General features: G+C 38.9%; 1 protein-coding gene across 5 annotated transcripts in view; it reads left to right on the top strand.

The window, feature by feature from the left end:
- Nucleotides 1–17,907, top strand: part of LOC126263158 (aldehyde dehydrogenase, dimeric NADP-preferring-like) — a 298,799-nt gene extending 280,892 nt beyond the window's left edge. For all 5 annotated transcript variants that reach the window (XM_049960194.1, XM_049960193.1, XM_049960196.1 and 2 more), the window contains one exon: nt 17,497–17,907. Coding sequence is in view for 1 of the 5 variants with exons in the window: in XM_049960196.1 (XP_049816153.1) it covers nt 17,497–17,520 (24 nt within the window). In the remaining 4 variants the exon portion in view is untranslated. The remainder of the gene's footprint in view (nt 1–17,496) is intronic.
- Nucleotides 17,908–19,974: the final 2,067 nt, after the last annotated feature.

Below are 19,974 nucleotides of genomic sequence, written 5' to 3'. Positions count from 1 at the left end.
CAAGGTTATTTCTTAATGGCTTCCACTTTCTCTTGCAGTGGTCAAATTCCATGCATGTCTTCTGTGTAACCCAGAAATTGCACTTCTCTCGCTCCAAAAGTACACTTTGAAGAATTAGTTACTAAGCGTTGCGTGCGAAAATGATTAAATATCTGAGCCAGATGATGTAAATGTTCTTCTTCTGTCACAGACTCACCGAAACGTCATCTACGTAAACATAACAGATGTCTAAGTCCCTAGTCATCTCATCCATGAAACACTGAAACGTCTGTGCAGCATTGCTTAGACCAAAAGGCATCCTAGACTGAAAGGTGTTGTCGTTACTGTCATGGGGATACCTTCTATGGCAACTGGGATCTGATAATATGCCTGGACTAGATCAGTAGTGGAAAACATATTCTTACCGAGAACGTTGGCAAAGAAGTCTTCTATATGTGGCACCGGGTACTGATCTGGGATGCTTGTCATGTTGAGCTGCCGGTAATTGCCACATGGACACCATCTGTTCTTCTTAGGTACTACATGGATTGAGATTGCCCAGCTGCTACTGAAACTTTGCAAACGCCCATTGACAGCATGCTGTGGAATTCCTGCTTCATCGCTCACAACTCCTCAGGCGTCAAACATCTAGGTGTAGCGTGAGATGTCAGGCTCGGCATGGTCAAAATGTGATGCACCATTGCGTGTTTAACCAGCAGAAGAGTGGGTGACTGCTTCATGATTTCGGGAAATTCTTTTAGTAATCATGTGTATGGCATTTCTCCTGGAACTGTACATACTGTCATCAGAGTGACGCAGGTTTGTAGTGGAATCGATATGCTGCTTGCATTGGAGGTCAGGTACCAGATTATTAAAGGATAAGAAGTTGGCTCCTATGATAGACTGTGATATATCTGCTACTGTGAAGTGCCACTTAAATGCTTGGCATAGTCCAAGGTTAAACAACAATGAGACCTGACAGTATGTTTTAATCTTAGAGCTTTTAGCGGCAAACAGACAAGAATCATCACACTTCTGGCATGATACACAAGTTACTGGGTACAGGGACACTTCTGCTCCAGTGTCCACTAGGTATTATACTTTTATGTTGTGGTATCTGACAAAAAGTCAACATGCAGTACGGGTATGAATACTTGTTGCTGCTACGTTTTCCACTTCATGTTGCCACTTGCATGGTTGTATACGCTTCTGCACATCATTGCTGAATTTCTTGTGGTACCAGCACAAATTTTGTGCTGATGGCGAGAGGTTACGACTTATTGATGACTGATGGTGTGGTCGCTGACATGTGTTCGACTTTTGTAATGTGGATAATTGCATGGTAAGCTGCACCAATTGTGACTACAAGCATATTCTCATGCAGTGGTGTCAGTGCTAACACGTTTGTTGCAGGATATATCTCGACGATCTTGTCCGCTGTTTGCACTAGTGCTTTTAAATTACCCGCACACACTGTCAGAATTTTTCGAGTGTCCGAGGCTAATCGAGACAAACAAATATTGCACAGCATTTCGTCGCTCCCTGTGTTGCTTGCCAGTGTGTGCAAATGGCATAAAAGTTGTGATGGGATTTGATAGCTGAGCTCCTCAGTCCTCTCTAGTCGCTTCGGTTCCGATTGCGACAGGCGCATCACTAGCATATTTTTAATTGAGACATACTTTTCGGTGCTGGGCGATGCAGCAATGGTATCTTGTACTTCAGCGGATAAGTCTTCTGTTCGTGTTGCGATTACATAGCTATACTTTGTTTCGTCTCTTGATATCTGCACAAGGACAAACTGGCTTTCAAACTGTGCCAACAACTCCACTGGATTGCTGGAGTGTGTTGCCAGAAAGCAGGGGTTTATTTGTAACCCTATTAATTGTGCTCTTTCGCAGCTGGCTCTGTGGTAACTGGTGGGTTGTCCATTTTTGTGCGAGAATGAGCGCAACGTGATAATGTTATTGTGTTATCGTCGGTGTCACTAAATATGTGGTATCTAATAGAATTGAACATTTATTTCCACATAAAACACATCTATACAAGATAGCTTACAAGTGTGGAAGGCTTAACAGTTACTGTAAAGAGCGGCATGGAACAGTCTATATCTCTAACGTCAAAGAGTAACTATAATAACAAATACTAGTTATACAGTATGTTTATAAATCCACTGTACACTCACATTTGCAGGGACAGAATGAGGTACTACAAAGTGATAAGTGTCAGATAAAATCCTAGGAACACTTGAACTGCATAAATATCTAAAGGACTATGATTAAAATGGAAACAAACAAAAAGTTGGTTACATAATTTAAAAAATACACTGTTAATTAATCACATACAGTGAAATAGAATAAAAGACGTAATGTGATGGATGTGACTGCTTATTTTGACACAATATCTCAGAGTGCAGCTTCAAGTCTGTTACAGCTGGGGTTATGGCACTATCCATGTTCTTAAGATTTGAGTGATGTATTGATTATTATGGCCACCATTGTTGAAAATAATTATTCATACAAATAAGTGGTAGTATATGGCAGGACAACTGTGATTGTTAAATCTGACAGTACCAGAAATTTTGTCTACACATCAAACCAGAAACTGTTAATGTTTCTTCCTGAGATTTTAACAAGAGATGTTTCACATGATCCACTCCTAAGACAAAAGGATTTTGAATCCAATCCAATCTAACAATTATGGTACTATTAACCAAATCATAATCAGACTACTGCTCTGCAGCAGTGTGTGCACTGATCTACATCTACGTCTACATGACTTCTCTGCAATTCACACTTAAATTTCATTAATCCATTATCACACTATTTCTCTATCATTGCACTATTGAACAGAGTGCAGGAAAAACAAGCACTTACAGCTTTTTGTACAAGCACTGATTCCTCTTACTTTTTGTGATGTCTGTGTCTCCCAATACAGGTGGGCATCAACAAAATATTTTTCCATTTCACATAGAGCTCCCGGGACAGTTCGCGTAGTGTGGTGGCTCAGGACTCAAACCTGCCACCTTTGCATTTCATGGGCAAGTGCTCTACTGATTGAGCTACCCAAGCACAATTCATGACCTGTCCTCACACTTTTATTTCCACTAGTGCCTCATCTTTTACCTTCCGAACTTCGCAGCATTGCTCTTGTGAAACTTGTGGGACTAATACTCCTGGAAGAAACGAAATTGTGGAGATAAGGTGTAGTGACAGCCTGGGTGATAGTTTCCAGAATGAATTATCACTCTGCATTGGCAGATGAAAACTGTGTGCTGGACTGGGACTCAAACCTTGGACCCGTCTTCCAGGAGACTAGTCCCATAAGTTCAGTAGGAGGTAGTCCCATAAGTTCAATAGGAGAGTTTATGTGAAATTTGGAAGGTATGTGATGAAGTACTGGCTGAAGTAAAGCTATAAGGTAGATAAAGCTATAAGGTCTGGCACAGAGTTTTAATTTGCCAGAAAGTTTTGTAAACAAATTTACAATCAATAAAGCTGTCAGCACATGAAACATTTCACGTGAATTACTTTCCTCATTATGCTTCCAAATTGTTCAATTCCTTCATAAAAACACGAATCCTACATTTCAGTGTAAAGATCATGTTCCTATCTCTACAGCAACATATTATAGTATGCATAATTGTTACAGCAAGTTTGCATTGTATAGAAATCAGCATATTTAGAATTATTTTGAAATAAAAATAGTGTAGCTTCGTTTTTTAACTCTTCAGATCTGCTTGGCACCTCATTCCCTTGACAACCATTGCCAGTACGCATTAAATGTCTGCTGAAATTTGATTCCTTTTTATAACACAGATTTGTGAAGGAACAGCTATGAAGTTCACAACTCTTAATCAGACTGATAACATTAATTGCATTTTGGAAGAGCATTCAAATCTGCAGAAATTTCCTTAGCCACTGAAGCTTCTCGATTAATCACAAAATGAGTAATTTGTAGTAGAACCGTTGTGTGCAAATGTTGGTATTCCTCCTCTAATTGCTACTGAACTATTGGTTCATAATCCAACACATTTATTCCATTGCAAAATATCCTCTCTCTCTCTCTCTCTCTCTCTTTCTTTTTAAATAATCTCCTCACCCATAAAGTGCACTATTGACACAACAAAAGAGAATATCTTCATGCATACTCTGAGCATTACAAAACCTGATGTTAGCATTAGGAGAATTGCAAATTTTCAACTTCATTTAATTCTTACAGTAACTTGGTCACACTGGTCACTGCAAATTTCCAAAATATGTCTACCTACTGTATAATTTAATAGAGAATTTTTTAAATTTATCTATGGATCTATGGGACTCAATAGACTCATTTTGATCTTCAGAGATTCCAGTGGCTGTTTGAAACACTTTGCACATTTTTTGGGTTGGGGAGCATGTTTTGTAAGTAGATGCAATTTTAATTTTGCAGGTTTCAGGCTTTCACTCTCTAAGCACTCATTATAAATTGGGCGAACATCTGTGTCTTCACTGTTTGTGAAAGTAAAAGTAAATTCATATTGGGGAAATGTTTAATCGTATTTTCTTTTTTGCCTGTCAAAGCACAATGTCTGTAGTTTTGTCTGCACCTACCTGTTGCAGCTGGATGGTCATGGTGCTGCAGGATCAATAGCTTCAAGGTTACCTGTTGGCTTGGTCTTTGACAGATATTATTATCATTTCTTTTCTTTCTCAGACCTTATGTCTCGTTAAAAATGGAAAGTGACGCGGATCTTGATCAAGCGTGACTTCCTTTTAACTGTACGGTATATGTTACATTGCATTTAGGAACTTTCGGGTAATGGAACAAGTATCAATAATTACAGATTTCTGTAGTTGTATATATAAGTTTGGATGTAGCTGTATTGCGTTGATGTACTGGTGGATATTGTGTGGTATGACTCCTGTAGTTGATAGTACAATCGGTATAATGTCAACATTATCCTGATGCCACATGTCCTTGACTTCCTCAGCCAGTTGGATGTAATTTTCAATTTTTTCTCCTGTTTTCTTCTGTATATTTGTTGTATTGGGTATGGATATTTCGATTAGTTGTCTTAATTTCTTCTTTTTATTTGTGAGTATGATGTCAGGTTTGTTATGTGGTGTTGTTTTATCTGTTATAATGGTTCTGTTCCAGTATAATTTGTATTCATCATTCTCCAGTACATTTTGTGGTGCATACTTGTATGTGGGAACGTGTTGTTTTATTAGTTTATGTTGTATGGCAAGTTGTTGATGTATTAATTTTGCTACATTGTCATGTCTTCTGGGGTATTCTGCATTTGGTAGTATTGTACATCCGCTTGTGATGTGATCTACTGTTTCTATTTGTTGTTTGCAAAGTCTGCATTTATCTGTTGTGGTATTGGGATCTTTAATAATATGCTTGCTGTAATATCTGGTGTTTATTGTTTGATCCTGTATTGCAATCATAAATCCTTCCGTCTCACTGTATATATTGCCTTTTCTTAGCCATGTGTTGGATGCGTCTTGATCTATGTGTGGCTGTGTTAGATGATACGGGTGCTTGCCATGTAGTGTTTTCTTTTTCCAATTTACTTCTTCATATCTGCTGATGTTATGTGATCTAAAGGGTTGTAGAGGTGGTTATGAAATTGTAGTAGTGTAGCCGATATATTTATATGAGTGATTGCTTTGTGTATTTTGCTAGTTTCTGATCGTTCTATAAAGAGTATTCTTAAATTGTCTACCTGTCCATAATGTAGGTTTTTTATGTTGATAAATCCCCTTCCTCCTTCCTTTCTGCTTAATGTGAATCTTTCTGTTGCTGAATGTATGAGATGTATTCTATATTTGTGGCATTGTGATCATGTAAGTGTATTGAGTGCTTCTAGGTCTGTGTTACTCCATTTCACTACTCCAAATGAGTAGGTCAATATTGGTATAGCATAAGTATTTATAGCTTTTGTCTTGTTTCTTGCTGTCAATTCTGTTTTCAGTATTTTTGTTAGTCTTTGTCTATATTTTTCTTTCAGTTCTTCTTTAATATTTGTATTATCTATTCCTATTTTTTGTCTGTATCCTAGATATTTATAGGCATCTGTTTTTTCCATCGCTTCTATGCAGTCGCTGTGGTTATCCAATATGTAATCTTCTTGTTTAGTGTGTTTTCCCTTGACTATGCTAGTTTTCTTACGTTTGTCTGTTCCAAAAACCATATTTATATCATTGCTGAATACTTCTGTTATCTTTAATAATTGGTTGAGTTGTTGATTGGTTGCTGCCAGTAGATTTAGATCATCCATGTATAGCAAATGTGTGATTTTGTGTTGGTATGTTTCAGTAATATTGTATCCATAATTTGTATTATTTAGCATGTTGGATAGTGGTTTCAGAGCAACGCAGAACCAAAAAGGACTTAATGAGTCTCCTTGGTATATTCCACGCTTAATCTTAATTGCCAGTGATGTGATATTATCTGAATTTGTTTGGATATTAAGTGTGGTTTTCCAATTTTTCATTACTATGCTTAGGAACTGTATCAATTTAGGATCTACTTTGTATAGTTCCAATATTTGTAGTAACCATGAGTGGAGTACACTAACAAAAGCTTTTTGGTAATCAATGTATGTGTAGTGTAGCGACCTTTGTTTAGTTTTAGCTTGATATGTCACCTCTGCATGTATTATCAGTTGCTCTTTACATCCTCGTACTCCTTTGCAACAGCCTTTTTGTTCTTCATTTATAATTTTGTTCTGTGTTGTATGTGTCATTAATTTCTGTGTAATGACCGAAGTTAATATTTTGTATATTTTTGGTAGGCATGTTATGGGGCGATATTTAGCTGGGTTTGCTGTGTCTGCTTGATCTTTAGGTTTCAGATAAGTTATTCCATGTGTAAGTGTATCAGGGAATGTGTATGGGTCTGCAATGTAACTGTTAAATAATTTAATGATATGAATATAATAGAGGGAAACATTCCACGCAGGAAAAATATATCTAAAAACAAAGATGATGTGACTTACCATATGAAAGCACTGGCAGGTCGATACACACACAAACAAACACAATCATACACACAAAATTCAAGCTTTCGCAACCAACGGTTGCTTCATCAGGAAAGAGGGAAGGAGAGGGAAAGTCGAAAGGATGTGGGTTTTAAGAGAGAGGTTAAGGAGTCATTCCAATCCCGGGAGCGGAAAGACTTACCTTAGGGGGAAAAAAGGACAGGTATACACTCGCACACACACCCATATCCAACCACACATACACAGGCACAAGCAGACATTTGTAAAGGCAGAAGTACAGAGGCAAAGATGTTGTTGAAAGACAGGTGAGGTATGAGTGGCGGTAACTTGAAATTAGCGGAGATTGAGGCCTGGTGGATAACGGGAAGAGAGGATATATTGAAGAGCAAGTTCCCATCTCCGGAGTTCGGATAGGTTGGTGTTAGTGGGAAGTATCCAGATAACCCGGACGGTGTAACACTGTGCCAAGATGTGCTGGCCGTGCACCAAGGCATGTTTAGCCACAGGGTTATCCTCATTACCAACAAACACTGTCTGCCTGTGTCCATTCATGTGAATGGACAGTTTGTTGCTGGTCATTCCCACATAGAAAGCTTCACAGTGTAGGCAGGTCAGTTGGTGAATCACGTGGGTGCTTTCACACGTGGCTCTGCCTTTGATCGTGTACACCTTCCGGGTTACAGGACTGGAGAAGGTGGTGATGGGAGGGTGCATGGGACAGGTTTTACACCGGTTACCAACCCAAGTTCACCACAGGATCAACACAGCCCAGCTTTAACCAACACTTTTTCGCCTTTTTTCACACCAGATCTCCAGTTGCTTTCTAGTTCACCTTTATCTCTCCCCATATATTTTTATTTTCATTTTTATTTTCATTTTCATTTCAGCTTCATGTTACACTTTCCACCTTCTAATACCATGTCACCCTCACAACACCCCCACAACGACCCCATTAAGTTTTATTTGCATTCCCTCCACAAACATGCCTTCGCCCTGGTCAGATTACGCTCCCATATTTTATTTTCTCAGGCTTGTCTGACATTTGGCATTACCCCCAAAGGCCTCACACTTAAAGTTCCCATCTCTGGCTACAACCCTTCTTTCCATCAGTCCCTATACCAGTTCCAAACTGAACAATCCATTGCCCTCATCCACCTAATCCTTCACCTACACATCAACTTAGCCAATGAACACACCCGTCAACTCCTATCTTTAATAAAAGTCCTCAATCTTTCCTCTCCCACATCCACACCGGCTGTTCAGAGCATCCTCCTACAGGCCAACCGCAAATTAGAACAGCATGCCACCCTCCACCTCAAAAAACTATCCAATCTCCTGATTTCCCACCTCCGGAAAGGCAACTCACTCACCCTTCACAACCTTTCCAGCAAACCTCAACCTCCTCTCATTGCACACAAACCCAGTCTCTCCCATCTACTCAATCTCCCACTTCCAGCTCCACTCCCTCCAAAACCTCAAAATTCCAATCAACACAATCTGGAACCACAACACCCCAATTCAGTTGTTAACTTTTCCTCCAAACCTCTCTCCCAATCCGAAACCTCTGTCCTATCCAAAGGCCTCACCTTCAGCCCCACTCCCAGATTCAACCAAAGAGCCCTCGTCAAAGATTTACTGTCCTACACTCTTACTCTCTGCTGGAAATATCACTTTGCCACGAAGAAAAATGATCCTAATCCTACTCCTAATGATCCAACTCCCCAAGACACTATCCAAATTGAACCCTGCCTGGAACAGTTCCATCCTCCGTCACAGCGGGACCCACCTCCTCTTCCTCAAAATCACCCTCTCCAAACCTTCCAGGAATTTCTGACATCCAGCCTTGCTTCTCAATCCTTCTTAAAAAACCTTAATCCTACTCCCAACATCACCACTGCTGAAGCCCAAGCTATCCGTGATCAGAAGGCTGACCGATCCATCGTCATTCTTCCGGCGGACAAGGGTTCCACGACCGTGGTACTTGATCGTCGGGAGTATGTGGCTGAGGGACTGCGTCAGCTTTCAGACAACACCACATACAACGTTTACCAAGGTAATCCCATTCCTGATGTCCAGGCGGAGCTTCAAGGGATCCTCAGAAGCTTAGGCCCCCTACAAAACCTTTCACCTGACTCCATCAACCTCCTGACCCCACCGACACCCCGCACTTCTACCTTCTACCTTCTTCCTGAAATTCACAAATCCAATCATCCCGGCCGCCCCATTGTAGCTGGTTACCAAGCCCCCACAGAACGTATCTCTGCATACGTAGATCAACACCTTCAACCCATTACATGCAGTCTCCCATCCTTCATCAAAGACAGCAACCACTTTCTCAAACGCTTGGAATTCTTACCCAGTCTGTTACCCCCGGAAACCATCCTTGTAACCATTGATGCCACTTCCTTATACACAAATATTCTGCATGCCCAGGGCCTCGCTGCGATGGAGCACTTCCTTTCACGCCGATCACCTGCCACCCTACCTAAAACCTCTCTCCTTATTACCTTAGCCAGCTTCATCCTGACCCACAACTTGTTCACTTTTGAAGGCCAGACATACCAACAATTAAAGGGAACAGCCATGGGTACCAGGATGGCCCCCTCGTACGCCAACCTATTCATGGGTCGCTTAGAGGAAGCCTTCTTGGTTACCCAGGCATGCCAACCCAAAGTTTGGTACAGATTTATTGATGACATCTTCATGTTCTGGACTCACATTGACGAAGAACTCCAGAATTTCCTCTCCAACCTCAACTCCTTTGGTTCCATCAGATTCACCTGGTCCTACTCCAAATCCCATGCCACTTTCCTTGACGTTGACCTCCATCTGTCCAATGGCCAGCGTCACACGTCTGTCCACATCAAACCCACCAACAAGCAACAGTACCTCCATTATGACAGCTGCCACCCATTCCACATCAAACGGTCCCTTCCCTACAGCCTAGGTCTTCGAGGCAAACGAATCTGCTCCAGTCCGGAATCCCTGAACCATTACACCAACAACCTGACAACAGCTTTCGCATCCCGCAACTACCCTCCCGACCTGGTACAGAAGCAAATAACCAGAGCCACTTCCTCATCCCCTCAAGCCCACAACCTCCCACAGAAGAACCACAAAAGTGCCCCACTTGTGACAGGATACTTTCCGGGATTGATCAGACTCTGAATGTGGCTCTCCAGCAGGGATACGACTTCCTCAAATCCTGCCCTGAAATGAGATCCATCCTTCATGAAATCCTCCCCACTCCACCAAGAGTTTCTTTCCGCCATCCACCTAACCTTCGTAACCTCTTGGTTCATCCCTATGAAATCCCCAAACCACCTTCCCTACCCTCTGGCTCCTACCCTTGTAACCGCCCCCAGTGTAAAACCTGTCCCATGCACCCTCCCATCACCACCTACTCCAGTCCTGTAACCCGGAAGGTGTACACGATCAAAGGCAGAGCCACGTGTGAAAGCACCCACGTGATTTACCAACTGACCTGCCTACACTGTGAAGCTTTCTTTGTGGGAATGACCAGCAACAAACTGTCCATTCACATGAATGGACACAGGCAGACAGTGTTTGTTGGTAATGAGGATAACCCTGTGGCTAAACATGCCTTGGTGCACGGCCAGCACATCTTGGCACAGTGTTACACCATCCGGGTTATCTGGATACTTCCCACTAACACCAACTTATCCGAACTCCGGAGATGGGAACTTGCTCTTCAGTATATCCTCTCTTCCCGTTATCCACCAGGCCTCAATCTCCACTAATTTCAAGTTACCGCCACTCATACCTCACCTGTCTTTCAACAACATCTTTGCCTCTGTACTTCTGCCTCGACTGACATCTCTGCCGAATCTCTTTGCCTTTACAAATGTCTGCTTGTGCCTGTGCATGTGTGGTTGGATATGGGTGTAGTGCGAGTGTATACCTGTCCTTTTTTTCCCCTAAGGTAAGTCTTTCCGCTCCCGGGATTGGAATGACTCCTTACCCTCTCCCTTAAAACCCACATCCTTTCGTCTTTCCCTCTCCTTCCCTCTTTCCTGATGAAGCAACCGTTGGTTGCGAAAGCTAGAATTTTGTGTGTATGATTGTGTGTCTATCAACCTGCCAGCGCTTACGTATGGTAAGTCACATCATCGTTGCTTTTAGATATGTTAAATAATTTAGTTATATGTGAATGTGTTGAGGTGAACTTCTTTAGCCAGAAATTTGCTATTTATCTTTTCCAGGGGCTTTTCAATTGTGAGTACAATTAATTGCTTGGGTGACTTCATGTTGCAAAATTATCACTTCAGGCATTTGTAGTATCATCTTGTTTGTGTCTGTTTCTGCTGGTATCCATCGTGCATGCCTGTTATGGTGTATCGAGTTTGACCATATATTGCTCCAGAAGTGTTCCATGTCTGTTATGTTTGGTGGATTGTCTATTTTAATGTGTGTGTTATCTATTGTCTGATAAAATTTCTTTTGGTTTGTGTTGAATGTTTGGTTTTGGTTTCCTTCTATTTTCACGTTTTTTGTATCTTCTAAGTCGTTTGACCAATGCTTGTCATTCCTGCTTCTTTTCATCTAACTGCTCTATCGCTTCTTGTTGTGAGATTTTACCTAATCTTTTTCGTTTTTTGTCTGATATTTCATTTCTTATAAATTGTGTTAGCTGTCCGATGTCTTTTCTCAGTTTTTCTATTCTGATCTGTAGCCTGTGTGGCCATGCTGGTTTTGTGGGTGTCTTCTGTGTGTTGGTTGGTTCTGATCTCTGCCTAGTGTGTATATTTAGTGTAGTGAGTGCTCCTATATAAATCAGTAGTTGTAACTCTTCCATAGTTGTATTTTCATTTATTTTGTTGTGTATGATTGTGTTGATAGTTGTTATTGTTGTTTCGACTTGTGGGTTATTTGGTGGTCTATGCAAGAATGGTCTAATGTCTGTATTTGTGTCTTTGTATTCTATATATGTCAGCTGAAATTTTTCTTCTATATCTAACGTGTGTCACTTCGTGTTCTATTTGTGCTTGTTCTTCTGGCTGTCTTAAGATTTCGTTTTCCTCTGATTGTTTAATTGATGCATGTTATTCTTTGTTTGTTTGCTCTGGGATGTTTGAGTCCATTACTGTATTTTCTTCTTCTTCTGATTGCACATTATTTTGTTCTAGTATTTGTTGTACTTGTTGTTTGATGTTTTCTAATTCTGTCTGGGGTATCCTGTTATTTTTGATTATTACACGGATCTGATCAGCTAGTCGTTGTTCTGTTAAAAATTTTAATTCTGGGTATCTGGTAATAAATGTCGTGTATACTTGTGATCTGTATCCAGTTGTGTTTGTTCCTAAGTTTGTTGCTTGGTAATAACAGAACATGAGGTGTCGGTTAACTTCATCTGACCATCTCATCCTCTGTCTTCGTTTTCCTTCTAGAGTGGTTGCAGGAAGCATATCCAGCAAAACACCTCTATTTGGATTTAAATCATTTTCCGTGTTGCTAGCAGTGTCATTACCATTGTGGACGGGCATAGGGTTCAAGCGTCGTCCCCGACCATGACAGCGCTTTTCCGAGGCTTCATTAGTTCTGTCCTGAACCAACTAATCACACTAAAAGGGGGGTTAGCCCTATTAGTGGTTTGTTCTTTTCGTCGCCTTTTACGACTGGCAGAACATACCGGAGGCTTATTCTTTTCTTTATTATTATTATTATTATTATTATTTTCTGAAACAATGGTAGCCCATAACTCAACATGATTCACTCACTTATTTCTGACTTTGAGTACTTAAGGACAATAAAAATGCTGGGCTTTGTTGCGTAGAACACTGCATATTGCGCAGTGAACTTCTAAACAGATAAAAGTTGTCAGAAAGTGAGCAGCTTCTCAATACAGCTAACACAAGAAGTCACAAACTTTTACTAAATCTTTGCACACAATTTTTTTGAAATCATTATGTAGCTTCCTAAAATGTTTATGTGGCTCCTCCAGGTTGAGAAGCCCCAGGCTTCTTGACACAGTGTCAAACAGGACATACAGACTGTAGCATCAGTAATGCAATGAAGTAACCAGTTGAAAGTATTTGGTACTAGTAGCAAAAAGTTCTAGTAAACATGGCTCAGCAAATTATTTAAGTTGAAATTTGTTTTGTCAGTCATTCCTGAATTCATTGTTAATAAACATCATCCTAACAATTCCCGGTTAAAAGTTCTACTTTGTTAGAAGTAAGAATGTTTTTTAATTTTCAAGGAATACTGCCATGCATTAGTATGTTACACTGATTTGCTGCAATTACTCTATACTTGTACCAGTTAAAAAGAGCTGTTCAAAGTGTCTTCCTCAAAGTTCAGTGCTCAGCACATTGTTTCAAATTCTTTTGAGCAATTCCGAAATATTTTCAAATTGTCGACAAACCTTTACAATTTTTTGCATATTGTGGAGAAAATGCATCTTGGTGTACTTTGTGAAATTATAGACCATGTATTTATACAATTTGTCCAAAATAACCTAACTGAATTGATGTCCAATTATTTCACCCCAGAACAACTCGATTTACTTTTGAATTGTGTGGATGCAGAGAATGTGATTCCATCTTGTCACTAAATTATGTAAATCACACACAGTTCTCTTACTAATCCCGTAAACATAGTAGGATTAGACTACACATTGTTCACGTATCTCTTTAATCAACAACCCCCAAGCTATTACTTGTGAAAGTGTGGTAACATGAATCTAAGTACGATGTAAACATAACATACAGCAATTGTTTGGCAACTATCACATTCAATTTGCCCTTGCTGTGAAGCTTAAACCAATAGTGGACAGGCAGCTTTAATTCTGTTGGTCGGCACCCAGAACCTAATGGCGGACACCGCAATTTACACATATTGAGGCATGCCAACTCACTTTGATCATAATGGTGCACACACATGAGTAACACTCCACTCCAAAAGGCACATAAAACATAACACATGCAATTACAGCAGCATTTATTTAAAAGAAAGAGTTAGTTTAAGTAAAAGAAAAATACTTATGACTAATAATGGGTCAAAAAAGCTACATTGAGTGTTAATAGTTCACTTCAGGCATCTTTGTTTACATAGCAAAAGTTAAGAAATGGCAAAGAAAAACAATAGCTTTATAATGAAACAAATGATTACAGTCTGGACTGTTGAATTTTGTTAGTTTGAGCTTGGAAGAGCATGTACCTGTTTGTTGTTGGAAACATGTTGCGGCATGTTGAGATGACAGCGGAGGCTTGTGATGTTACAAACGAAGTTATTGCAGCAACTCCATTTGTCATATTTTCACAACATAGTATGCTAGTGAAGTCTCTTCTCGGTTGGGCTGCAAAGTCATCTGCAGTGGCGTTTAACAGGCCACTGGCTGAAAGGATGTAATTGTTGATGATAATGCATAGGTTTAGCATGTCACATTTATTACTTGTTAGGCACACCTAATTCTCATTTCAGTACTTCATACACTGTTTGTGATAATTTTGAACTGCAATATCACTGTTCGTCACATTTTCAGATGACTACGTCAATCACAAATTCACAGTCAGTAAAACCACTCTTACACATGATCCATAATTGTAATTATGCTCAGAGTGACAGTTAATGCTTCAAAAACTTGACTGTCCATTAAGGAGACAAATATATTACACAGTTTTATGGAAGCTTGGCTCTTACGGTGCGGTGTATTGTTAAAAGCAGTTTCACTCTCACGATAGCAATAACTATTAATATCTAAATGTGAAAGGATTCTCAGTACTAGTGGAGAGAGAGTCCAGTTAGTAATCCCCAAACTGTACGATCTTTCTGTTCATAATGATCACTTCAGTTTTCATTACACACTGCAATGGTAATCCTAATTGTCAGTTGTAAAGTTGTACAATATTCACTGCCTCAGCAAGTTCTTACATCTCAGATTAGTAATACACGTCTTGCCATATTGCTGCACACACATTGGCTGACACGCACTCATTGTATATCGTTGCTCAGCTGTTACTCTCAATCTGTGCTTTCATGCCTATGATTTACATAGCAGTTCTTCTCATGACATAATATTACAAAAGCAGATAAAATAAACAAAAGAATCCAAAGTCTTTCCATATTCAAGTAACAATAAGAAAACATATTTATCATTAGAGAAAAGGAATAAACAATTTTTTTCAATGAAATTTTTAGCAGGGTGTATACCCAAAAATTTATAACATTTTATCTTCTTCACTGACTCCTGTTAATGTCTTGCATCAATTGTTAGTGGTGGTCCTACTGTCGCTGTCTCCCCAAAAGCAATAATTGTAGCATTTGTCATCTGTAATGAGTACAAACTTCGCTTTATGTATGATAAGTGGATGGTGGTGTCAGTTATATGAGAAATAAGGTTTGATCCATAGTTGAATCTTATGATGCTGTGTTGGAGTGACCCATCCCTCCAGTTGCTAAAATCAGATTCGGATCAGTTGTTTATAATACAAGTAATTTAAAACTTACAATATTTTCTAAAATATGTAAATGATGATTTCAGTTGAGAAACTATTGTGGGACACACATTGTGATGTAATAAGAAAATTTTTTCTACTTAAATGTGACACCACCTTCGAGTATTGAAGAAAAGACTTTTTAAATGCTTAGCATAAGAGCTGATGTTTCTATACTAGCTGACTAGTTTTGAGCTTTGCATGTTTTCACACACCACTTATTACAGAGAACAATATTTGTTATGTGTGGATGTGTCAAATGTGGTTAATAAAGGTATCAGAATGGTTTATGTGGTAAGTACTTACATATTTGTATTTTTTATGTGTGTGGTGTAAACTGTTCTATTTATGTTGTCACACTTAAATGTATGTCATATCGGCATTAAAAATGCTGCAGTTGTATTTAAACCATACCATATTACATTAATGTATGTGCATAATATATATTTTTCTTAATTGTGATACCATAATTATCCACTTTGGTAATGCAAGTAGGTGTGGAGGCATAAAAATTGTAGAAGGAGACCAAGGCATGAGTACAGTAAGTGGGTCCAAATAGATGTCAGTTGTAGTAGTTATACAGAGATGAAGAGGCTTGCGTGGGATAGACTAGCTAGAGAGCTGCATAAAATTAGTCTTCGGACTGAAGACCACTGAAAAAACAAAACAAAGCAACAAAAACAACAATGAAAAATTATTGCTTCAAGCTGTAATTTTGTAGAATAAATGATTGTTTTGACTGAAGCCTATATCATGATGGCAGCAAACATTTCTTACACAGTATTAAATGTCCAGTAATATGACTAAACATAACTGCTTAATAGTGCATACAAAAGTGTCTTACAATTATTGAATGTTCATGGTATTCAGAAGAAGGCAAAATGCTTTATCCAAAATAACATAGAATATAAATTTCTTTGTGTGGCATGTTGATTTATAGTTAAAACTGTGGATGTATCACGCACGTAGCTGCTCACATATGTCGCATCTTCCACTAGAATAAAGCTGTAACCATCTTCTAGACTTCCAATATTTAACATAATAAAAACTGGGAATTATTTCATGTGTTCCCATGATATTGATGCTGTTATGTTCCCGTATTGATATGGTGTTCTTTAACTGTCATATTTAAAATTGCTTCTTTAATCCCTGTTTTGTCTGTTACAAAGTTTAACTGCACATTAGGTTGCTTGAAGAACTATGCAAAATGTGTTGGGTACCTGTAAATTTAAGCTAGGTAGATGTACTTAGACCATATGTTTTCCGGTGATTTTAGCTAACAATGTGACACTACACAGTTACGTTTCTTGTGCTTGACTAGTGTCTATTGTCTTTTTCATTGGCTTTTGTCATGCAAGGAGAGTCATGCTGTTCTTGAAGGCCTACTTTCAGTGACTCTTATTTGCTTGTTTACAGCACATTCTGGTTGTACCCAAAACCCACAGACAAAATTCTGGAGTTTGCTCAGGGATATTTTTTTGAATATTTTGTTATAAGGAACCTGTTCCCCTTTCAGTCTTGACCCTCAACTTCACATTCAATACTGTATAGTCATGTCTCATGTTTATTCTTCCAGCAATGTTAGTTTTCTCTTAACAGTGATACATAAGAGTATGGACAGGTTCACTGATGAAGGTTGGTCAATATGAACCTTACGGTTCACTGAATGCAATGGAAAAGCAGCAATGACAACCTTTGCTGAATTGTTCCCAAATCAACAGCGACCACATCACAGTACTTAAGCATCTTGTTTCATTGATTGCATATTACAGACTTTTTCACTGGTCTGAAGGTATTTTTATAGAAACAAAGATAACGGGAAGAATTAACTTAATAAATTGTGACCTCATTTTACTGGAGGCCACAGAGCCCTTATACCAGAATACTCAGAATACTCGGAAAATATCCCTGAACAAACTCTGAAATTCTTGGAGGAGTTCGTATTCACTCCGTATTTGCACCTTGTTTACAAAGTGCTCTTTTCATTTAACACAAATAAGTTGCAGACAGACAGCTTTACGGACCTACCTGGGGGCATACTATTAGTTTAAACTTTGTTTTATTTGTTTACAGGCTAGTGGAATGGAGTCTGAATAAAGTACTGCAAATAACATCAACCTGTTGTATGCAGGTTCCAATTTCTGCAGTTATTACACAAACAGATAATGCTTTGGATTTGTGAAAGTACTAAATGTAAAGTGCTATAACTGCTCAATTTCTGACTGCTCAGGGGCAGCAGTGTCACCTATAAATGTAAAAGATACATCCTGAAAGGAAGGTATTACTGGGAATGCATCTCAAGTGGGCTGCATCTTGCTATAGATAAATTGTTGTGTCTGATAAATGTTTTAAATATTTGTGTTTTATGTAAAACTTTGTCTAAATACAATAAGAACCCGGGAGCAGCCTTATAAGAGATTAGGAAAAGTCTGAATATTTGTACTGTACATTTCTGTAATGTTCAATAAAATTTTGTCTTTTTGATAGTGTATTCTTTATTTAGTTAAAATTGCTGTTGTTTGCTAAATAATGACACTGTATTTATGGGTGGGAGTACTGAGAAAAATAGACAGATTCTGAGGTTTTGTGAAGCTTCTCGAAGTGTTGAATTGTGCTGTCCTGTCATGACCAACCATACAAATCTTTGTCCTATTAGTGCAAGAATTTCTCTTTAAGGGTGTGGCTATGATTTTATATCAAATATTGAGCAATAAGGCCTCATAAAAAAAGGTTGTTGCAAATATAAAATGAACAGTTGCAGTTGACAGTTGTGTGCTGTTGCTAGAAGTAAGTCGTTTATAAACAACTGCAATTTTGGTGGATCTGCAAGGATAACTGCTGTAAGTTAATATAGAAATTACAGTTTTTTTCACAAAAACAAAGAAATGGAATAAAGCCCCATTCAGATGGTCCTCAGAAAAAAATGCATTTTATTGTTTTCTATTGAATAAAGCTGTATTTTCTCTTCTATTGAATTAGCCTATGATTGGTCTTTGTTCTACACTATTTATTCCTCAACACAGATACTTGGTCAAGGAAAAGAAATTGCAAAGATGAGCAGAAGTTTTTGCTGTGTGGTCAGTAAGACCAAATAAATTGAATAATGAAAGCATATACTTTCTTCTGGTGTTCATGAAAATCGTGTTTTTCCTTCCATATCAAAATTATTCTTTAACATATTGGTTTCCCTTATATTTTTAAATTTAGACATTCCATATACGTAACTACAGACCAAACAGGTATGTTAATGCAAATCACAAATAATGGATGTGGTTCAGCACATGCTTAAGGGCACTAAGAAGTTAGGTGAAAGGCTAATGACCATATAGGCCAAAAAATATGAAAGGCAAGCAGTAGTAAAGAAAGGACTGAGATGGAGGTGTAAAATATCCCCTATGTCATTCAGACTGTACATTGAACAAGCTGTGAAGGAAACCAATTAAATATTTGAAAATGGAATTAAAGTGCAGGGAAAAGAAAGAAAAACTTAAGAGTTAACCCAAGACAGAATTGCAATGTCAGTGATGCTAAGGACTTGAAAGAGCATTTGAATTGAATGGGTTTTCTCATGAAAAGAGGCTATGGTTGTTAACAAAAGTAAAACAAGGTAATGGAATGTAGTCAAATTAAATCGGGTGACGTTAAGAGGTTAAGGAAATAAGACATTAAATAGAGTAGTTAACTTTTGCTATTTGGACAGCAAAATAACTGATGACAGAAGTAGAGAGGATACTACAGACTGGCAGTAGGAAAAAAAAAAAGTTCTGGCAGAAGTAGAGAAAATGTAAATGCAGACTGGCAATACAGAGAAAAGTGTTTCTGAAAGAGACATTTGTTAATCTGAAATATGTATTTTAATGTTAAGACGTCTTTTCTGAAGTTAATTTGTCTTGGAGTGGAGAAGTGAAACATGGATGATAAACATTCCAGCAAGAAGGGAATAGAAGCTATTGAAATGTGGTGCAGATGGAGAATGTGTATACCGGATAATGAGGTATATATGGAAATAGATGCTAACACACAATACACTGTATCCATAGTAAATTTTTGCCAGTATCTGCAAGTTGCCTTCCTAATTAATTATCCAGTAAGTTCATTCCCCCCCCATGAGCCATGGACCTTGTCATTGGTGGGGAGGCTTGCGTGCCTCAGCGATACAGATGGCCGTACCATAGGTGCAACCACAACGGAGGGGTATCTGTTGAGAGGCCAGACAAACATGTGGTTCCTGAAGAGGGGCAGCAGCCTTTTCAGTAGTTGCAGGGGCAACAGTCTGGATGATTGACTGATCTGGCCTTGTAACATTAACCAAAACGGCCTTGCTGTGCTGGTACTGCGAACGGCTGAAAGCAAGGGGAAACTACAGCCGTAATTTTTCCCGAGGACATGCAGCTTTACTGTATGGTTAAATGATGATGGCGTCCTCTTGGGTAAAATATTCCGGGGGTAAAATAGTCCCCCATTGGGATCTCCGGGCGGGGACTACACAAGAGGACGTCATTATCAGGAGAAAGAAAACGTGGCGTTCTACGGATCGGAGCGTGGAATGTC

Source organism: Schistocerca nitens, chromosome 6 (genome assembly GCF_023898315.1).
Source record: "Schistocerca nitens isolate TAMUIC-IGC-003100 chromosome 6, iqSchNite1.1, whole genome shotgun sequence".
Taxonomy (NCBI): Eukaryota; Metazoa; Arthropoda; class Insecta; order Orthoptera; family Acrididae; genus Schistocerca; species Schistocerca nitens.
Note: the sequence above shows the minus strand (reverse complement) of the source record. Positions and strands in the feature narration are given on the sequence as shown.